The sequence below is a fragment of the Plecotus auritus genome (assembly GCF_963455305.1).
Source record: "Plecotus auritus genome assembly, chromosome: X".
Taxonomy (NCBI): Eukaryota; Metazoa; Chordata; class Mammalia; order Chiroptera; family Vespertilionidae; genus Plecotus; species Plecotus auritus.
Window position 1 is genome coordinate 128,830,749 of NC_137784.1, and position 19,189 is coordinate 128,849,937.

At 46.7% G+C, this 19,189-nt stretch overlaps 1 protein-coding gene across 1 annotated transcript; it reads right to left on the minus strand.

Moving 5' to 3' along the window:
- Positions 1 to 14,864: 14,864 nt before the first annotated feature.
- Positions 14,865 to 16,221, minus strand: LOC308240276 (heat shock transcription factor, X-linked member 3-like; the record flags this gene model as incomplete). The annotated part of the gene is made up of 2 exons (XM_080653159.1): positions 14,865 to 15,449; positions 15,730 to 16,221. The coding sequence occupies 2 exons, from the start codon at positions 16,219 to 16,221 to the stop codon at positions 14,865 to 14,867; spliced, it is 1,077 nt and encodes a 358-aa protein (XP_080509285.1).
- Between the last annotated feature and the right edge of the window lie 2,968 nt (positions 16,222 to 19,189).

Below are 19,189 nucleotides of genomic sequence, written 5' to 3' on the forward strand. Positions count from 1 at the left end.
ATGGGTGGGGTCCTGCTGGCCTGCCCCAATCAGGCCAGGCTGGCTGCGGGGAAGGGGAAGCAAGGAGGAGGTTGGCCGGCCGGCCCTGCCCCCAATGGGGGGGGGGCGATCAAGGGGCGGGGGGGAGGCCGGCCAGGGGGAGGGCCAGGCTGGGGAGAGGGGCTGCGGGCAGTTGGCAGGCCAGCCCTGCCCCTGGTTGAACTCCCAATCGAACTCCCGGTGAGAAAATATATAATCTCTACACTGATAACTCCCTAAATTTATGCGTCCCCATCAAGAACCTCTCCTGATTTCCATTCTCAAATATGTGGCTGCCACCTCAACCTTGCCTGAATGTCTAACAGGCATCTCAAAGCTAACCTGGCTAAAAACACTACCAACCTTCTGCTCCTAAGCCTTCCCCATCAGTCTGCCTCATCAAGATGCATGGCACTGCTATTCCTCCAATTATTCAAGCAGAAAATCTAGAGTCTCCTAGGATTACCAGTTAGTGTGGAGTGCCCATTCAAGATTTGTAGCAAGGAATATTCTCCCATTTCCTTCATCCCCACATCCAGTCCAATTAGCAAGTCCTATCAGTTCTACCTTCAAAACATATCCAAAGTCTGTCCACACCTCTCCAGCTCCATGACTACCACCCTGGTCCAAACCACCATCATCTCTATTATCACAATAGTATCTATATGAGTTTCCTAGGGCTGCCATTAAAAAATTACCACAAAGTGAATGGTTTAAAACAACAGAAATTCATTCTCTCACAGTTTGGAGGCCAGAAGTCTAAAATCAAGGTTTCTTCAGGACCACACTCTCTGAAAACTCTAGGGCAAAGTCATTATTTGCCTCTTCCATTTCCGGTGGCTTTAAGTGTTCTTTGGCTTGTGGCAGCATTACTTCAATCTCTGCTTCCCTCCATCTTTACATGACTTTCTCCTCTTCTCTTTCCTTTTTAAAAACACTTGTCTTTGTATTTAGGCCCACTCTGGAAATCCAGGATTGTCTTTATTTTTGAGATCCTTGACTTAGTTAATCCTCAAAGATCCCTTTTTCAAATAAGATCACATTCACTGGTCCCAGGCAGACATATTTAGGTGGGGGTGGGGCACCATTTAACTCCCTAGCATCCAGACTGGTCTCTCTGTTTCTATTTCTGCCTCCTCCACTGGTCCTTTTCCTCAACCATCAGAGTGACAGTTACCCTGACTTGCATACCCCCACAGTCCTAACCCCTACTCAGTTCTCTCAGTTTATCTACCAACCTGTCCATGTCTATCACACTCCAGCCACATGGTCCTTCTATTCCTAAATATACCAAGCTTCCCTCCACATGGGACCTTTGCACCTATTGGTCCCTCTGCCTGGAATGCCTTTTTATATACTCTCAGTGCTGGATTCTTCTCAGCATTCAGATCTCAGTTTAAAGGGCATCTTGTTGAGGACATTTCTGACCATCCAATCTACTTATCCTCTACTGCTTCACTATGTTTTTTCTCCAGTTAGGACCTTTCTTCCCCCCTCTCCCCCCAAGCTTATTGTTGTCTGTGCAGTCTTGTACCTGTCTTATTCACTGATGTTTCCCTGGCATATATAACAGTGACTGACACACATTAGGTGCACAATAAATATTTGGAGGGGTGAACAAATGCATAGGCATAAAGATTGGGCAAGGCCTTCATTCCTGAGTCGGCACAGGATTAATTTTCTGAAGTTTTTATACCTTTCAAAGAAACTAGGACATTTGAGAAATTATTTAAGTCTTGGGAATGTTTAGAATAGAGATGACTCTGAAAGCAAGTGGCCATCTCTTTCAAATATCTGAGGGGCTCACCTCATAACCCAACTGTGGTAATTTGTAAAATCATACTAGCTTGTGTATTCAATTTGTTTTATAAACTTGGGCAGGTTCCGTTCTCTCCCTGGGTATGTTTCCACACTTAGAGATGAAGGGATTGGATCAAATCCTCAAGTTATTCCTAGTGCCAACACTCAGTTCAGCCAAGTGGTTCTAAACTAGGGTTCTGGAGCTAGACTGCCTGTGTTTAAATCTGGCCACTGACACTTTCTTACTACATTATCTCAAAGCTATTTACCTCCTCTGAGCCCTAGTATATACATCAGGAAAATGGGTATAATAATAAAACATTCCTTGGAAGGTGACTGCAAGGATCAAGTGAGATGCCCCATAGCAGGGGAAGCAGCTGGCCCAGTGCCTGAAATTTGGTCAGTGCTCAATGAGTCTTAGCTATTATCATCTTATTATTATGCATACTTGGTTGTCCTTAAGTGCTCCTAACACTATCAGTATCACTAAAAATGCTGACAAACCTAAAACCTGAAGTTGCTATGCAGGAGCAACAACCTCCCTTCATAAATCCTTTGAGAAGGACCCAATCAAAACCGATTTCATTATTCACAGTGGAAGGACTTAGGGATTAGAGAGCCCATCAGGTACATCTCTCCTGAGGTCTAGAGTAATGTGGCTGGTAAGAGGAGACTGTTTTCTCAGCATCTGGATACTTGGCTGGATTCTGCTTTCCTGGTGAGGCTATCTATTAATACATAATTGATTATTCTAATTAAGATACTTAAGTTTTCAAACTGTAAAATATAAATAGGTTAGAACAGTGTGAAAGTGTGGCTGAATGGAATTAAATTAGAGCAGGCTTTCCTGGGATGAATCTAAAATAAACATGCAGCTAGTGTGCAGAAATAGTGTGATAGAAACCTCAGGCTCTGACTGGAACAGACCAAGACATACAAAAAGGCACATTTCCAAGGAAGGGCTCCACATGGTCCTCCAAGTAATTGCTTTTCAGGATCTGGAGGCTTCCAACAAACCCAGAAACCTGGGCCAGAATGATATCTCTCCAAGTCTAGAGAATGCCAGAAATGGGTGTGACAATGAAATGCAATAAGGGCACCCATGAAAATTTAACCTGAGTATCGCTAGGGACATTCTGTAGCTCTGGGTAATAGACCAGGAGGAATCCTTTCTTTATGGGGGTTCTTGGACCATCTTTTTGGAATCTGAATTATCAAGATTAGGACTCAAGAACAAATTGGAGAGCTTAAATCTACCTTGAAGTTGGTTGGGGTGAGAAACATACAGGAAACTGGAGACCAAGACATGTGAAACAGGAGTAGGTGGCCCTGAGCAAAGACATCCTGGGAGTGCTGTACCATTGGTGATTACTCAAAATCCCTCCCCTTCCCATTTCTTCTAGTGTACACCAAGTGAGGTGCTGCATTTCAATCTCTTCTGTTGTTAGGGAAACTTGGTGGCAAAATTTGGAAAGCATCAGCATGTTGGGATAAAAGGTGGTTTTTGCCATCAGGTAAACTTGAGTTTCCATTTTGGTTCTATTATGTGTTGAATTCTGTCCCTCCAGCAAATTCATATGTTGAAGTACTAAGCTCAGTCCCCTAGAATGTGATCTTATTTGGAAATGGGGCTGTTGCAGATTTAATTAGATAAGTTAGGATGAGGTTATAGTGTAATAAGGTGGGTCCCTAATCCAACATAACTGATTTTCTTATCATCAGGGGAAATTTGGACACAGACACACCCTCAGGGAGAAGACAGCCTTGTGAACATGAAGGCAGAGACCAGGAGGATGTTTCTATAAGCCAACAAGCACCAAAGATTGCCAGCAAAACACCAGAGGTTGAGGGAGAGACCTGAAACAAACCCTGACAATACCTTGATTTCAGACTTCTAGTCTCCAGAACTGGGAGAAAATACATTTCTATTGTTTACAGTTTGTGGTACTTGCTTACAGTATCCTTAGAAAACTAATAAAACCTCCCTCCATAGCTTGACATCTATTAAGAACATTGGGACCTTGAGCAGGTGATGCTAATTCTTGAAGATGATGATGCCTGCCTTAGAAACTGGGGTGAGGATAAGTGACTAAATAAGGAAAGCAGGTTCTGCTTAGACTGCTGCCTGGGGCTATGAACCAGACAACCTCCCCATATTGATACTTTGGAGTCAGCATGGACAACTGATCAGAATGGGATATCAGGCTGAGTCAGTCTACCTGTTGGGGTCATAGAGAGGCCAGACCAGTGAAGGCTTACCCACATGGATGGAAGAAGGAAGGTGCTTATCCAAGGTTGGAAAGGTTGGAAGCAATGAATTGGCACTCAGTGTCCAATATAGAACCTTCCTAAGCCCTTAGACCCTTGCCTACTCTCCTCCTCAAAGCCCCAGAGGCCCCTGGTATTCTCCTATAGCTGGTAAGAAAATAGTGGAAATCGTGGTGATAAATTGCTCAGCCCAGTACCTGACATAACATAACATAAGCTTAGTAACACCCATGGCCCCACCAGACAACAGAAGAAAAAGCTAGGACAAGGCTCTCAAAACAGTGCTTCCCAGAACAGCAGGTACTTCCAATCAAGTCCATGGCCCAGGCAGGGGTCTGAGCAGGACCTGCTTCCCTTCCTAGTTTCTTGTGCTCACATCAGTCTCCAAGGCAGGCATAACCATTCCCAAGTGGTATAATCACCTGCTCAAAGTGCCAGCGATCTCATCAACAGGGAGGTCAACCTATGGAGGGAAGTGGGATGGGACTGCAAGTCCATCTGATGCCAAAGGCCACCTCTTTTTCGGCCAGCATGCCCTTGCTTCTTAAGTTTTCCCATTGGGTCTCCTTAACAGCTAAAGAGAATGAGGCACAAACCCAAGGATGGTCTGGGGCAGTCCCAAGTTGCTCTTTTGATACCTTATGTTACAGCTCAAAAATCTATAGGAAGCTTGCATTCAAAGGCATACTACATCCACATTTGATTAAATATGATAAAATAATCTGTTACCACTTAAAGTAACTATTTCCCTCCGGTCTTGAAGTAAAATTGACCATCCAGGAAGACAGGTCATAGGCAGGCTGTACAGATCCCAGCTGGAGAGGCCTGGCATCTTACCAGGCTGACATTCAATATTAACAAGTGCTCACCCCTTTCCCTTTCCCCATGGAATAGGAGATCCCTCCTTGCACATTGACCTTAGGGTGCAGACCAAGAGGGTTATGGCTCCCCCAGAACTCCTGAGGTTGCTCACCACCACCACCCCCTACAGAGATGGTACCAGTTCCTCCAGCATGCACCATGCTGTCCTTGACAAGCCCTGTGTACATTCCCTGCCTCTGTGAGAGTTCAAGGCCTTGCATACCTCACTCCGGCTGAGGGATCTGTGGGAAGGAAAGAAAGTGTGACTGTCTCACTGGAGGGGAATTCCATCTAACTCCATATGCCCATGTCCATGACTGGAGAAGGTGGCTATTATGAATACTTGTGTCCCTCCCCCCCACCCCGTCTAAATTCATATGTTGAAGTCCTACCTCCAATGCAATGGTATTAGGAAATAGGGCCTAGGGGATAACTAGGATTAAATGAGGTCATGAAGGTGGAGCATCATGAATGGAATTACTGCTCTTATAAGAATGACAAGACATCTTGTCTCCACTCTCTGCTCTCTACTATATGAGGATACAATGTAGAGGTGGTTGTCTACAACCTGGAAGAGTATTGTCACCAGAGTAGGACCATGCTAACATCTTGATCTCAGACTTTCAGCCTCCAGAACTATGAGAAATAAGTTTCTGTTATTGATACCCCCACCCCTGGGTCTATAGTACTTTGTTATAGCAACTGGAATTGACTGAAATGGCAGCAAACCACAAAGCACACAGAAAGTTACTCCAGGCTGCAGAACACATATCTATGGGAATTTTGTAAGCAAATGTTCTCTTTCCTTCGGCCAGAGTACCTCAGTCCAAGGGATTTCAGATTGACAATGGAGGGAGGCATTCTCCAACTGCCTAAGTTGAGCCCCAAAGTGCTTACACAGAGTACACCCAAGAAGGTCCCCTGGGCTCAGGACTGTCCAGCACATGTATAATTTCAGGACCAAAAGGCTGAGTACACCAGAAGAACCCTTGGAAAAGCCTAGCAAAAGGGAAGGATCAGGAGGCTGGCATCATTTGCCTTCTCCCAGGAATAGCAGAATGTATCACAGACCCTCCCCAGTGGAAAATGTGGGGGCCAGAGGAACTAGGTCTTCATTCTCTGTTGAACAGGACCCTGAGAAGATGAGAATGGATTGTCCTGAGGCACTTGGTGTGTGTGTGTGTGTGTGTGTGTGTGTGTGTGTGTGTGTGTGTGTCCAGCTTTTCTGATGCTGAATGATTACAACTTCACCATGAGGGTAGAGATGTGTGGGGTTTCCAGTGCTCAGCTCAGTGCCTGGCACATGGGAGGTACCCAAAAGATATTTGTCAGATGAATAAATGGATAGGTGGATACATAGATGGGGAGAATATTGGGGTGATAAATGGCAAGTTGGGAGATGGTAGGAAACGCTACAGAAAAAGTGGTATTGAACTTTCAAGATGGTGGTGGAGTAGGTGATTCTTGCACTTACCTCCTCCTATGACCAAACTGGAAATACAACTAAATTATGGAACGATCACCCTGAATAACCAATTGAGGACTAGCTGAAGATGAGACTTATAACCAAGGATTTGCAGAAGAAGCCACATTAAGACTGCACCTGAAGAGCAGCATGCATGCTATGGTTGAGATTGACCCTCACAGTCAGCCTGAAGGTCAATCCCATGCACAAACAAGCCAACAGAAATCAAGACTCAATTACAACAAGAAGGGCCACATAACCCACACAAGGGACATTCCTAAAGCACCAAGCTCAGGAGAACCAGGAGACCTCTCACCACTGGGTCCCACAGGACACCTAAGGCCATCCCACAAAGACTGGGAGTCATAGCAGATCTATCTAATACATACAAATAAACACAAAGACACATCCAAAATGGGGAGACAAAGAAGCAGGCCCTAATGAAAGAATAGGAGGAGTCTCCAGAAAAAAAGACCTAACTGAAATGGAGGCAAACAATCTATCAGACATAGAATTCAAAGTAATAGTTATAAGGATGTTCAAGAAACTTAGTAAGAACTACAACAGCATGAAAAAGGACATAGAACCCATGAAAAATAACCAGTCAAAACTGAAGAATACCATATCTAACTTTAAAATACACAGGAAGAAATAAAAAGTAGGTTGGATGAACAGAGAATCGAATCAGCAATTTGGAAGACAAGGTAGAATGAAACATTCAATCAGAGCAGCAAAAAAGAAAAGAAGAATTTATAGAATGAGGACAGTTTATGGAAACTTTGGGGAAACATGAAGCATAAAAAAATCAAATCATAGAAGTACCAGAAGGAGGAGGAGGAGGAGGAGGAGGAGGAGGAGGAGGAGGAGGAGGAGGAGGAGGAAGAAGAGAGAGAGAGAGAGAGAGAGAGAGAGAGAGAGAGAGAGAGAGAGAGAGAGAGGAAGGGAACAAGAACCTATTTGAAGAAATAATGAACCAAAACTTCCTTAACCCAGTGAAGTAAAAAGACACACAAGTGCAGGAAGTACAGAGTCCCAAACAAGATGAACCCAAAGAGGCCCATATCAAGACACATCATAATTAAAATCACAAAGTAAAACACAAAGATTCTCATCTTAAAAGCAGCAAGAGAAAGAGTTACCTACAAGGGAGCTTCCATATGACTGTCAGCTTACCTCTCAACAGAAACATTTCAGGACAGAAGGGATTGACATGAAATATTCAAAGTAATGAAAAGCAAAGATCTACAACCAAGACTACTTTACCCAGCAAGGCTATCATTTACAATTGAAGGAGAAATAAAGAGCTTCCCAGACAAGAAAAAGCAAAAGGAGATTATTACCACCAAACCAACATTACAATAAATGATAAAGGACCAAGAAGAGGAAGAAGAAGAAGAAGAAGAAGAAGAAGAAGAAGAAGAAGAAGAAGAAGGAGGAGGAGGAGGAGGAGGAGGAGGAGGAGGAGGAGGAGGAGGAGGAGGAGAAGGAAGAAGGAAAAGACAACAGTAACAACAAAAATGAAGTTAAAAGAAAAAATGCCAATAAATACAAACCTATCAATAATCACTATAAATGTAAATGGCTTAAATGCTCCAATGAAAAGACATAGGGTAGCTGAATGGATGAGTAAGCAAGACTCCTACCTCAGAATGAAAGATACACACAGACTAAAGGGATGATAAAAGACAGTTCATGCAAATGGTAATGAAAAAAAGCTGGGGTAGCAATACTTATATCTGACAAAATAGACTTTAAAACAAAGTCTACAGAAAGGCACAAATAAGGACATTACATAATGATAAAAGAAGCAATCCAACAAAAGGATTTAACCCTTATAAACATGTATGCACTCAAAATAGGAGCATCTAAATATGTAAACAAATATTGATGGACATATAAGAGAGATTGGCAGTAATAGAACCACTGACATCAATGGATAGATCTTCCAGACAGAAAATTAACAAGGAAACAGTGGCCTTAAATGATTCATTAGATCAGATGGATTTAATTGATTCTTCACAGCATTTCAACCCAAAACAGCAGAATATACATTTCTTTCAAGTGCACATGGCACATTTCCTAGGATAGACCACATGTCAGAACACAAAAGAAGTCTCAACAAATTTAAGAAGATTGAAATCATGTCAAGCATCTTCTCTGACCTAAATGACATGAAACTAGAAATCAGCCACAGGGGAAAAAACTGAAAAACAACAAGTCATGGAGGCTAAATAGCATGTCAAACAATGAATGAATTAACAATGAGATCAATGAAGAAATCAAAAGTTACCTTGACACAAATGAAAATGAAAACATAACAAACTGAAATGTATGAGCCACAGCAAAAGCAGTCCAGAGAGGAAAGTTCATAGCATTACAGGCCTATCAGGAAATAACACCAACAACAACAACAACAAAAACCCTCAAATAAATTATCTAACTTTACACTTAAAGGAACTGGAAAAAAAATAAAGCCCAAAATGACTAGAAGGACGGAAATAATAAGTATCAGAGCAGAAATAAGCTACATAGAGTATAAAAAAATAACAATACAAAAGATCAATGAAAACACGAGCTGGTTCTTTGAAAAGATAAACAAAATTAACAGACTTTTAACCAGATTTATCAAGAAAAAAAGAGAGAGGACCCAAATAAATAAAATCAGAAATGAAAGAGAAGTAACACTGACACCAAAGAAATACAAAGGATTGTAAGAAAATATTACAAAGAACTCCCACCACAGACCAGGCCACACTTTTCTGTGTCGTCCTCTGGCTACCTTCACTTGCCCACCATCCTTGTAAGTGTGTGTGTGCCTGGGATGGGCTCTGTGGCCTCTGCTCACAGAAACGACTGTAGTGGTCCACATGCACGGGTTTGTCTTCCGTGCTTCCTGCTTGGCCCTTAGGCTGTCACCACCTCAGCCAGACCCCAGGCTGTGCAGTGCTCAGCTGGTTGCCCATAACAACCCTCCCAGTGGGCCTACCCAGGATTACATTGAGGGGAATGAGATTGTAGGATCCCCAAGTCCTTCCCATTTGATGATGTGAGGGGAGGGGGAGTTTTCTCCTCCTGGAGATGGGGCTCTGCTAGGCTGTAAGAACATGAGCCACTTACATTACATGGTTTTCTGTGCAGCTGGCTGGGCCATCATGTGGTCCCTGAACAGGTAAGGCAGGAGAGAGCCACTGCTATGATTAGCAGAACCAAACCCTGAGTAAGGTGCCACATGTGTTTCCCACCAGTTGGAACCTCCTTGGTCCTGGTGGTTTCCAATCCCTGCTGAGTAGAATACTGTTCTGGTATGTGAGCCAACATTGCTGTCTTGTCCCTAATGACGTTGACTCATTATCCCTCTTGTCCTCATGCAGGAGAAAAAGCAAAGGCAAGTGGAAGAGTGTGTCTTCCTCAGGCCACAAAGCAGGTACTCTGCATCGTGAGGCAGGAGGGCACTCAGCCCCCTTCGTGCCTTTACAGGGGCCTGAGTTCTCCCTAGGGATGCCACCCATGCAGATCAGATCTCTTTGTGGTTTTGTGGCTTTGATGAGAAAAGGGCCCAAAACTCCATGGCGGAAATGAGGCATAAACCCCAGCAGAACAAATACAAATGGCCAGGCCACAGGGGAACATCCAGCCTCTGCCATAAATAATTCAAACCCAATGACAGGGCGATCCTTTGTTATTCAGCAGGTGGGTAAAGAGTAAACACAGTGGTGATGCTCACAGCCCACAAGCATATGAGAAAATGGTACCCTGGCCCGTGTTGGAAGGGCATACACGGCTGAGCTTCTGTGGAAGGCCATTTGCTGGTGTGAGTGAGCATCTCAGATGTGGGTGCATGTGACCTAGGCCTCCACCTAACAAGTCAATAGTCAATGAATGTTTGTGGTAGTGTCCCTTATAGTAGCAGAAAATGCAAAGCGGTCTGTGACTCTTCATCAGTAGGGGAACGTCAGTCAATCTTGGGGCAGCCCACAATGCTATACCATGCAGGCAGAAAAATATAGGCTAGAAGACAATGTAGACATGAAAGAATGTATTTGATGGGCTGTGGATGGCGAAACCATTCTACCCTGTGGAGATATGCAGGAAAGAGCTATGCCTCTGTGGTCGTTTGCCAGGGTGGTCACATGAAAGCACCACAGCTCTAGTGGCTTAAACAACAGACATGTACCAGTATTGTCTCACTGTTGCAGAGGCTGGAGGTCAGAGATGGAAATGTGGGCCCAGTTTGCCTATACTGAGGACTGAGGGAGAATCTGTGCATCCCTGTCCCCAGGTTCTGGTAGTTTTCAGGCAAGCTTTGGCACTCCTTGGCTTGTAGGTCTCAGCCTTCATCTTTAGAAGGTGTTCTCATGCGTGCATGTCTGTCTGTAAATTCCCTCTTTAGGTGAGGACACGGGTCATTGGAGGAGGGTCTCATTTTAACTTCATTAGCTCTGTAAAGTCCTTTTATTTATGGATAAAGTCCTGGGGTGAGCAAGAGGTGTGGTCCAGACCCCAGCGATAGGAGACCCAGCTAGAGAGAAAGGGAGTGAATGCAGGGGAGCTGGGCACAGGGACTGTCAGGACACTGGGTTGGGAAGAGAGTGAACAGGTGGCAGCTTTTGTCCTCGGAGCCTTGTCTTTGAGAGTTGGTGTGTTTCATAAACACGAGGACATAATAGCTGACGTCAGGTTTATATCCTTTAAAGACAGGAGGGGAGAGACAAGCAGAGTGGGGGTGCTCATGTGGAGTGCGGTACTGAGGCTCAGGCCTTACAATGATGATGTGTAGCCACCAGTTCTGACTGTCCTGTTAGGGTCAGGTACTCACAACCCTGTGGAGACTGAGCTATGAGAGGTACTAGGACTGGGCTGAATCTTCAGGCTGGGTTTCTGCTCCTGCCACTGCACAGCTCTGCCCTCCAACGAGGAGGAAGGACCTCCTTCCTCAGGTATAAGGAAAAAAGGCAAGAACAGGGGGTGAGGTAGTCAGGGCCCTAAGATTGTGGGCCATCTTGTCATCCATAGGTGCCACCTTCTCAAATGTAGAATGGGGTGACAATGGCACTGTCCCACCCACTTATTTGAATTCTAGGATCCCTGGATCATGCCCATCCCAGGGCCTGGAATGGGCATGGTGTGTGAGTACCAGTGCCAATTGTTCCTGTTCCTGTTATTCCTTTCTCTAGGCTGCAGTGGGGGCCAGGAGTACCTGCTGACGGCAGATAGCAATGGTGCAGCCAGGGGATGGAGGAGGGTGGCTCCCAAAGGGGCCCGAGGGAGACACCTGGCAGGATGATCTGAGCTCACACGGTGGTGTCCCAGCTCCCAGCTGAGGTTTGATTATAAGGATTTACAATCAGGAGCCCTGGGAGAGGGACAAGGGTTCTTGGTGACCTGCCACCCTTTGGGATGAAAGGACGAGGTTAGCTGACAGTGTTGGGGTGGGTGGGGTGAGGAGAAGAAGCAAAGCCCAGGAGGGTCTGTGCTGGGAGATGACTAGAACCCACTCACCCAGTGTGAAGCCAAAGTGCCCTTTCTCCCTCCTCTGTGCTCCCCTGGCCTCAGTGACCTCCTTTGTGGAACTGACCACATCCTGTGCTGAGTGCCTCTTCTTACCTGTCTCCACCTTCTTCCTTGAGCTCCCCAAAGACTCCATCTGATGGACGAGGCATCTGCATGGCCAGCCCTTTCCATTGGGCCTGGCTGCTGACTGCTTGGGGATAGGAAGAAGGAGCCAACACTCTCTACTCTCCCACCAACCCTGTCAGTGGGGTTCCAGGGCCCCAGGGGACATTGGAGAGAGGTCAGCCCACAGACCATGAACACGGAGGGCTGATGCATGATGCTTATTGACATTCATACTTGTGGGTTTCCCCAGGCCACATGAAGCCCACGGATCTCTAGGGAGATGGAGTTCTCCTGCCCCTCCTTCCAGCAGCCTTATGCAGGCTTTGTCTTAAATGCGGTCAAGACTCCAGGCTCATTGGCAACCCTAGTGAGCAGCCAGGGGAACTGTACCATCGCCACCCACATTGCTCACAGGGACTGGGAAGACGCCCTCTGGCAGGAGCCGCTGCTGGAGAGGCTGGGGTGGAACCCCAGGCAGATTCAGGCCCTGCTCTGGGAAGGGAGAAGAATGGGTGAGAAGTGATAGCTGGCAAGGCGTGACACCCTGAGCACAGCTCACACCCCTCCAAGAGTACCCACAGGACCTTGCTCAGGAGTTTGGGGCTTGTTTTCTTTTAAACCTGTGGTGGTGGGGCTGTGGTTTCTGTAAGCAGCACACCTTCAAACGGGCAGCAAGGGGCCTAGGCTGGGGTTCCATGGGCCGAGTTCCTACAACCTGGGAGAACCCTTCTGTCCACACTGGGCCTCAGTTCCTGTTGGTGACCTGAGAGGCAGGGACAGGTCCAAGTCTGCATGTGGTGTTGCCTGTGTGCACGTATTTGTGTTTATGTATGTGCACACATGTGTGCATGGGTGACAAACCAGGGGAGGCTGCACAGCACACAGAGGGTCGGGTGGCCACCAGACTCAGGCTGTCTGCCTGACTTCACACACCTGCCCCACCCCCACTGCCCATGGCATCCGGGGCCCGTTCGCTCACCCCTCAGTGGTTGAGGTCCCACACCAGCTCCTTACACCTGTGAAGAGCTTGGGACCCAATTCCCGGTGGGTTAACCACAGCAGCTGGAGCCCTTCTGACCTGTACGTGCTGCCCACAGCAGTCGGGTTGGGACCTGCCCATTAGTGGACCAGGCTCTGTCCTCTTCTTTTCCTTCTCTCCCCTGGCCTCACACAGAATTTCCCGAACAGAGTTTGACACATTGGAAGTACTCAGTCAGAGGGACCCAGCTCACTCCGTGTCCCTTTGGTGAAATCAGCTTGGCCTCTAGTGGGCATAACTTTGAAGAACCGTTTCCTCTCACAGGAAGCCTTTGGTTTATGGGAGGGAAAACATCTCAGTGCTTCTCTCGTGGTGCACGGGGCTCCCTGACATTGGGGCAACTCTGCAGTGCCCAGAAAACATGGCTCCTGAGGAGGTTGTGGAACTGGAAAAGCAGGCTGTACTGACCAACCTGAAGCACACATACCTGACTGCACTTTCAAACACAGGTGGTTACTGGAGCCCATACCCAGGAAAGGGGGAAAGGCTGTCTTCCAGGTGGCATCCCACAGCACCTGATCCCCTAGGGGCAGGAGGACTCCACAGGAAGGTTACCGAGAATCCAGCTGAATCATGACCATCAAGGGGCCATCACGCCGCGGATGTAGAACTGAATTGGCGCTGCCGTGGAGAGCACTACCCACCATCTGCTGTTCACGTAAACAGATTTCTGTGCCCAGATGTAGGCAACTGTCCTCGTGAGATGCCTCTCTGGGCTCAATGACTGATTCAAGGACTCTGACTTTAGGGAAAAGGGAAAGCTACCAAGAAATATCTTGGTGCTATCACTCTTTTTGGTCCTACTCATTCCTGGGTTTTACAGAGAAAAATGTGTTAGGAGAACTGGTTATTGTTTGGGATTCCCATCTCTTTGTTCTGGTCAAACTCACAGAACACTTCATCAGCACCCAGGGATCCTTGTGGGAGGTCTGGGAGCTGGCACTGAATGATTGTCAGAGGGTGACCAGCCAGGCATGGCCTCATTCACGGTGAAAGGGACATCAGACTTTGAAAGCAAGCACCTGTCTCTCCTGGCAAGTGACTGGTCTGCTGTAAAAGTGTCCCCTGGCTTATGAGGGCTTGTGTTACACATGTCACATAGCTACTTCATGACCCAAGGACGGATCTGAAATACAGCTCTGATGGAAAAGTTATGGGTAGAGTTTTTGTTTTCCTGTATGGGCAATCTTTAATTTATTTGGGTCCCTTCTAGCAGGGTTGCTAATGGTTGTTAGCTGTGAGGATGATGGGCTTTCTCCCAGGCGTTGACTGGAATGGCCCATCTTCTGAGTCAGACTGGCTCTGTCGTACACCACTTAGCAGATGGGGTGGCCTGAATTCTAGGTGGGTCTCTATGGAAGGCCCCTGGAACTTGGGCTAGAGATACTCAGATACTGATCAGAAACTTCCTGGCATTGTAGGGGAACCCGTGAGTAAAGACCCTCCTGTTTCAGGATGCATGAATAATGTAAGGTGATTCCCCCAAGGTCAGGAGTCAGGCAGTTCTGTCTCCTGTACAGTAGGCAAGGCTCAGGGGACCAGGTCTTCCTGGGCTTGCCTCAGGACCCCCTAGCCAGATCCTTGGCTGAATGGGTGAAAATGAAAGAGGACAACGGGGACAAAAGCCTGTCTGGGGCCAGGATTTCTAGCCTCCTCAGGCTCATCTGACGAGGTGTGTGGCATGGAAACAGAAGAACATGGACTCACAATTCTCATTGGATTGTTTATTTTGTATCATGTAATTTTGCCTTTCTTTATTAAAGCAGAAATGGATTTGTGGTTACAAAGCCTGTGATATTATGGGCCTGCATTGTCCTTGAACTGCTCACTGAGTGAACACTTGTTATCCGAGGAGCCCTCAGGCTCCTCCTCCTCGGCCTGGTCAGGGTCCTCGGGTGGAGCCATGTCTGAAAGGCCAGATATCAGAACGCAATAGCAGATGTTGTACAAAGACATCACTGAACCTTGTACTGGTTCATTTGGGGGGTTGTGGGACAGATCCCCTGAGCTGTCGGTTCTGGCAGTAGCCGTGGGCACAAACATGACATTACCAGAAGTGTCCTCCCCACTTGAACCACTGGCTGCACTTGGGCACTGGACCTCACTGGCACTGCTCAGGGACTGAGGAACCGAGAACTCGAATGCCTGGGTGGCACTGGGTCCCCAGTCATTCTTATCTGTCTCCTGAGCCTTTGGTTCGGCTTCTTTTTTGCTGTCCTCCTGGTGTATTCTTGGAGAGTGTCTTGTGGGGCCATCTTCTTCTTTCTCGTTGGACCAGATGGCACTGGTCCCTGGACAAACCCGAGACACCTGGTTACCTTGTTCCTTAATGTTTTTGAGGAGCCAAGGCTTGTCTCTCTGGAAATTGCTGTTCTGGTAGGTCTGAAACAAAATTAATTAATTTAGTCATTTGTGGAGAAAAGATATCTATTTGATATTAACTGGCCTCTCAGAGTCTTTACTCATCCCTGCAGGTTATCTCTAAGGGGGCTATAGTTTCAAATAAAAATCTATACTTTCTCATCTTTTGATAAATACTGTATCATGTGAAAAAGGTTTAGGCCCTGAAATGAAGCCCTTTCAGTATATCGTTCTTCTGGGTCCACTAGGAAGATGTTTGAGTAACAGGGAACATGGGAAATGGGAGGTCTTTCTACTTTACCATTATTTTGTCCCCTGGAGAGCAAACTGCAGAGTCTCCTGGGCGTATTTTGCTAAAACCATGAAGGTTCAGCAAGCGGATGAAACTCTTCAGACTGTTCGATTCAAAGATTTGCTCCTCGCCCCTTCGGCAGAGAATTTCCCTCTGGAAAAGATTTTCTTCGATGATCACGGTGTCTCCGTCGTCATTCCAGCGCACAGACCTGAAGGCGTCATCCTCCACTATCCTCCAAAGCTTTCTTGGGAAGGACGACCCATGAAGAATGTTGTTTCCTTCCACATTGGTGGCGCTTTGCTTTGGGTCCTGTGGTTGTGTGTTGTTTTGGGGGCTTGGATCTTGGCTCTGTTCCTGGCCCCTGTGCCTCTCCAAAGCCTCCCTGGGACCCACATGAGGACCTGGGGATGTATCATATTGAACCATTATTGGTGGTTGTCCATCCTCTGACGGGGCCAGCTTGGCTTCATGTATCTCATGGTTACTCTGACTAGCCATGTTGATGCTCTACATCAACAAGCATTTGGTACCCAGGATTCTATCACTTCAAAAGTGGGGTCAGAAGTGCCTTTAGTCACAGCAGCAATGCCCTATATATACTGTCCTCAAAATTCTAGAGTCTCGGTCGTGGGGCAACCAGCTGCTTAAGTCATGTGATGTCACAAAGGTGACTTATGGCTGCTCTGGAGTATGGGCCGTGGCCAAGTGTGGGGGAGTGGACATCTTTAGAGCCCCCATCTTCTCTCCTTTCAAATAGTACAGGAAAATAGGGGTCAGGTTAATAGAAAAGGTGCTCATATGCTGCCAGGAAGATTGTTTCTTGTTGCTAGTTCACTGGATGTGTTGAGAGGTCATGATCCTATCTCCACCCCCATCCCTACAGGGGGCGGGGGGGACGCAGCTGATGGCCTCTTTGTTGCTCAAGGGCAAGGCCCTAGTTAGTCCTAGCTTGGGCAACCACCAATACTGCCTGGGTCAGATGGGTCCCTGGGGGACTGTATCTCCCAGAAAATGGTGGTTGGCCTACTCTCAGTATGTAGCCCCCCTCTTTAATGCACCCCTCACAAGCTTCCTGCTTTGGTCTCTTCCAGCTGTGCCTACTGGTTGGTAGGTCCTGCTCAGATGAGTCCAAAAGAGAGTCCTATTTTCTTAGCTCTGGGTCGAGTTGTCTCTAGAATAGGGCTGTGCTCCAGCACAGGTGGGAACGTTCCTCTCCTCAACCTCAGTGCTACCCAAAGCACCTGAGAGAAGATGTTAAACACAGTGTTGCAGTGGGAATGGACAGCCGCACCCTCTGATGTCCTATGGAGCCCCCTCTTGAGCTTAGTTTGCCCCCAAATCTCACCACTTTCAGGTCACAATGGCATTGGCTTTAGTTTCTATGTCTTCCACACAGGAACTCTTCTCACTACCCAAGATGGGTTCACTTTGGGACACCTGCATTTGTCTTCTCAAAGCATCCTCCCCAGACCCTCAGATTCAGGCTCCCTTGAGGCCTCCCCTATGCCCCATTTCCTTTCTTTAGTGAAGTGGGTGGGCTTTGGCTCTCCCAGATTTTGGGCTTCCCACTTCCAAATTGGATCTCCTTTGGTACTTCCCCTTTTCATTAGTGATTTGTGGTTAGGCACATACTCGGCTCTGGGGAAACAAAGCATTCTGCTGACTTACTCTGTTCTCCTTGCCAGAAGCCCTCCACCGCCCCACCTGTGTTCCTCTTCTGCCAAAGCAGGGGTCCTCAAACTTTTTAAACAGGGGGCCAGTTCACTGTCCCTCAGACCGTTGGAGGGCCGGACTATAGTTTTTTTAAAAAAAAAACTGTGAACAAATTCCTATGCGCACTGTGGGCCCGGGACGGGTTGACTGCTAAGCAGGACAGGCAGCGGCACCTGGCAGGCCAGATAAATGTCCTCGGTGGGCTGCATGTGGCCCGCAGGCCATAGTTTGAAGACGCCTGTGCCAAAGCCTTGAAGATAGGTAAATTGAATCATTTTGTTTGCTCTTGGGTTAGATTCTTTACAAAAAACCCTACTTTACACAGATTCACTACCAAGTTAAATTCCAACTTGTTTAGCTAGCTGTGACTGAAGGAAGCTGATATGAAAATAATCATAAATATGTAGTTGAAAGTAGATGAGAGCCTGGGTGTTGGATGGCACAAAAGCAAAATTCAAGTCATCTTCACTATAGAGGAGAGGATACTACAGTGGTTTTGGTGATCCATGTTCTCTAGCTGTTTTTGGGGTAACGTTGGTCTTAATAATCACTCTGTATAGGGAGATAGAGTGGAACCAGGGAAAGGCACCACTTGCATGGGTCCTATGTCCTGGTTCCAGCTCTGCCACTAAGTGGTGTTATTTGTCCTCTCTGAGGGTCAATCCTTTGTTCTGAAAGGAAAGCCAGAGGCATTAGGGAAGAAAATACCCCAAGGTGCCTCTCATCCTAAGGATGAGCCCCAAGTCTAGATTCAGGTTCAGTCCATGGTCTTTATGCTTCTAAACAGGTTTACAAAGTATTCACTCAAGAATCAGTTTATACTTGGAGGACATGCCCTAGAGGCTAAGAATTGGTGGCTTTTCAAAGGGAAGCTCCTAGTGTCTCTGGTTAAACAACCAGCTCCCTTCCATTGCCTACCAAAGTATTGTTCCGTAAGCGAGTTCTTTAAAGGCTGAAAAGGAGGTTTCCTTGTGGCCTTTGCCAACTCATGACTCTGCGGGTTACTTATTCAATGGAATTTGCCCGTTTCATGGGAGGGAAATTGGAGAGAAGACTCTGGAAACCACAGTCTGGAATCTCATGGAGAACAGGTGTTTACTTGGTATGATTTAGGCACTCAATGCTAGTGTCCCAAGGATTCCGTAGGATCATTAGCTAATATTATTTTATTCAAAAGCCACTAAATTTCCACTGTGGTGAATAATCTAGGACATCAAGTTCATCTTTTCCTCTGAAGATGAAATATTCACACTGCTGACTTCAGTGGAGTTGATGAAAGGCAGTATGGAAATGGCCTTCCTCTGCTAAGCCTGCTCAGTCCAGAAGTTCAACCCTGGGTCCCACAACCACCAGTCAGACAGTGTTTATTAGGCACCATGCTCAAGACCTTTTGACAGAGGTCATTGGTTTGTTCTACAGAGTTCCAAAGGCCCCAGAGATGACCTGTGTGTGTTGCCATCTTATGAACAGAGCCCCCAAAGTCATGTGACTCTAGCACAGCACAGCTGACTGGGCTACCAATACAGCCACCCCCTAGGGAAAGTGATTTCAGTCTTTTTTTAATCTTCATTGTTCAGATTATTACAGATGTTCCTCTGTTTTCCCACCGTAGCTCCCCTCCACCAGGTTCCCATCCCACTCCAGGCCTCCCCCCACCATGACTTTGTCCATAGGTGTAAGCTCTTTGTCCATTCTCTTCCCACACCCCCCAAACCCCTTCCCCCCAAGAATTGTCAGTCTGCTCCCTTTCCAT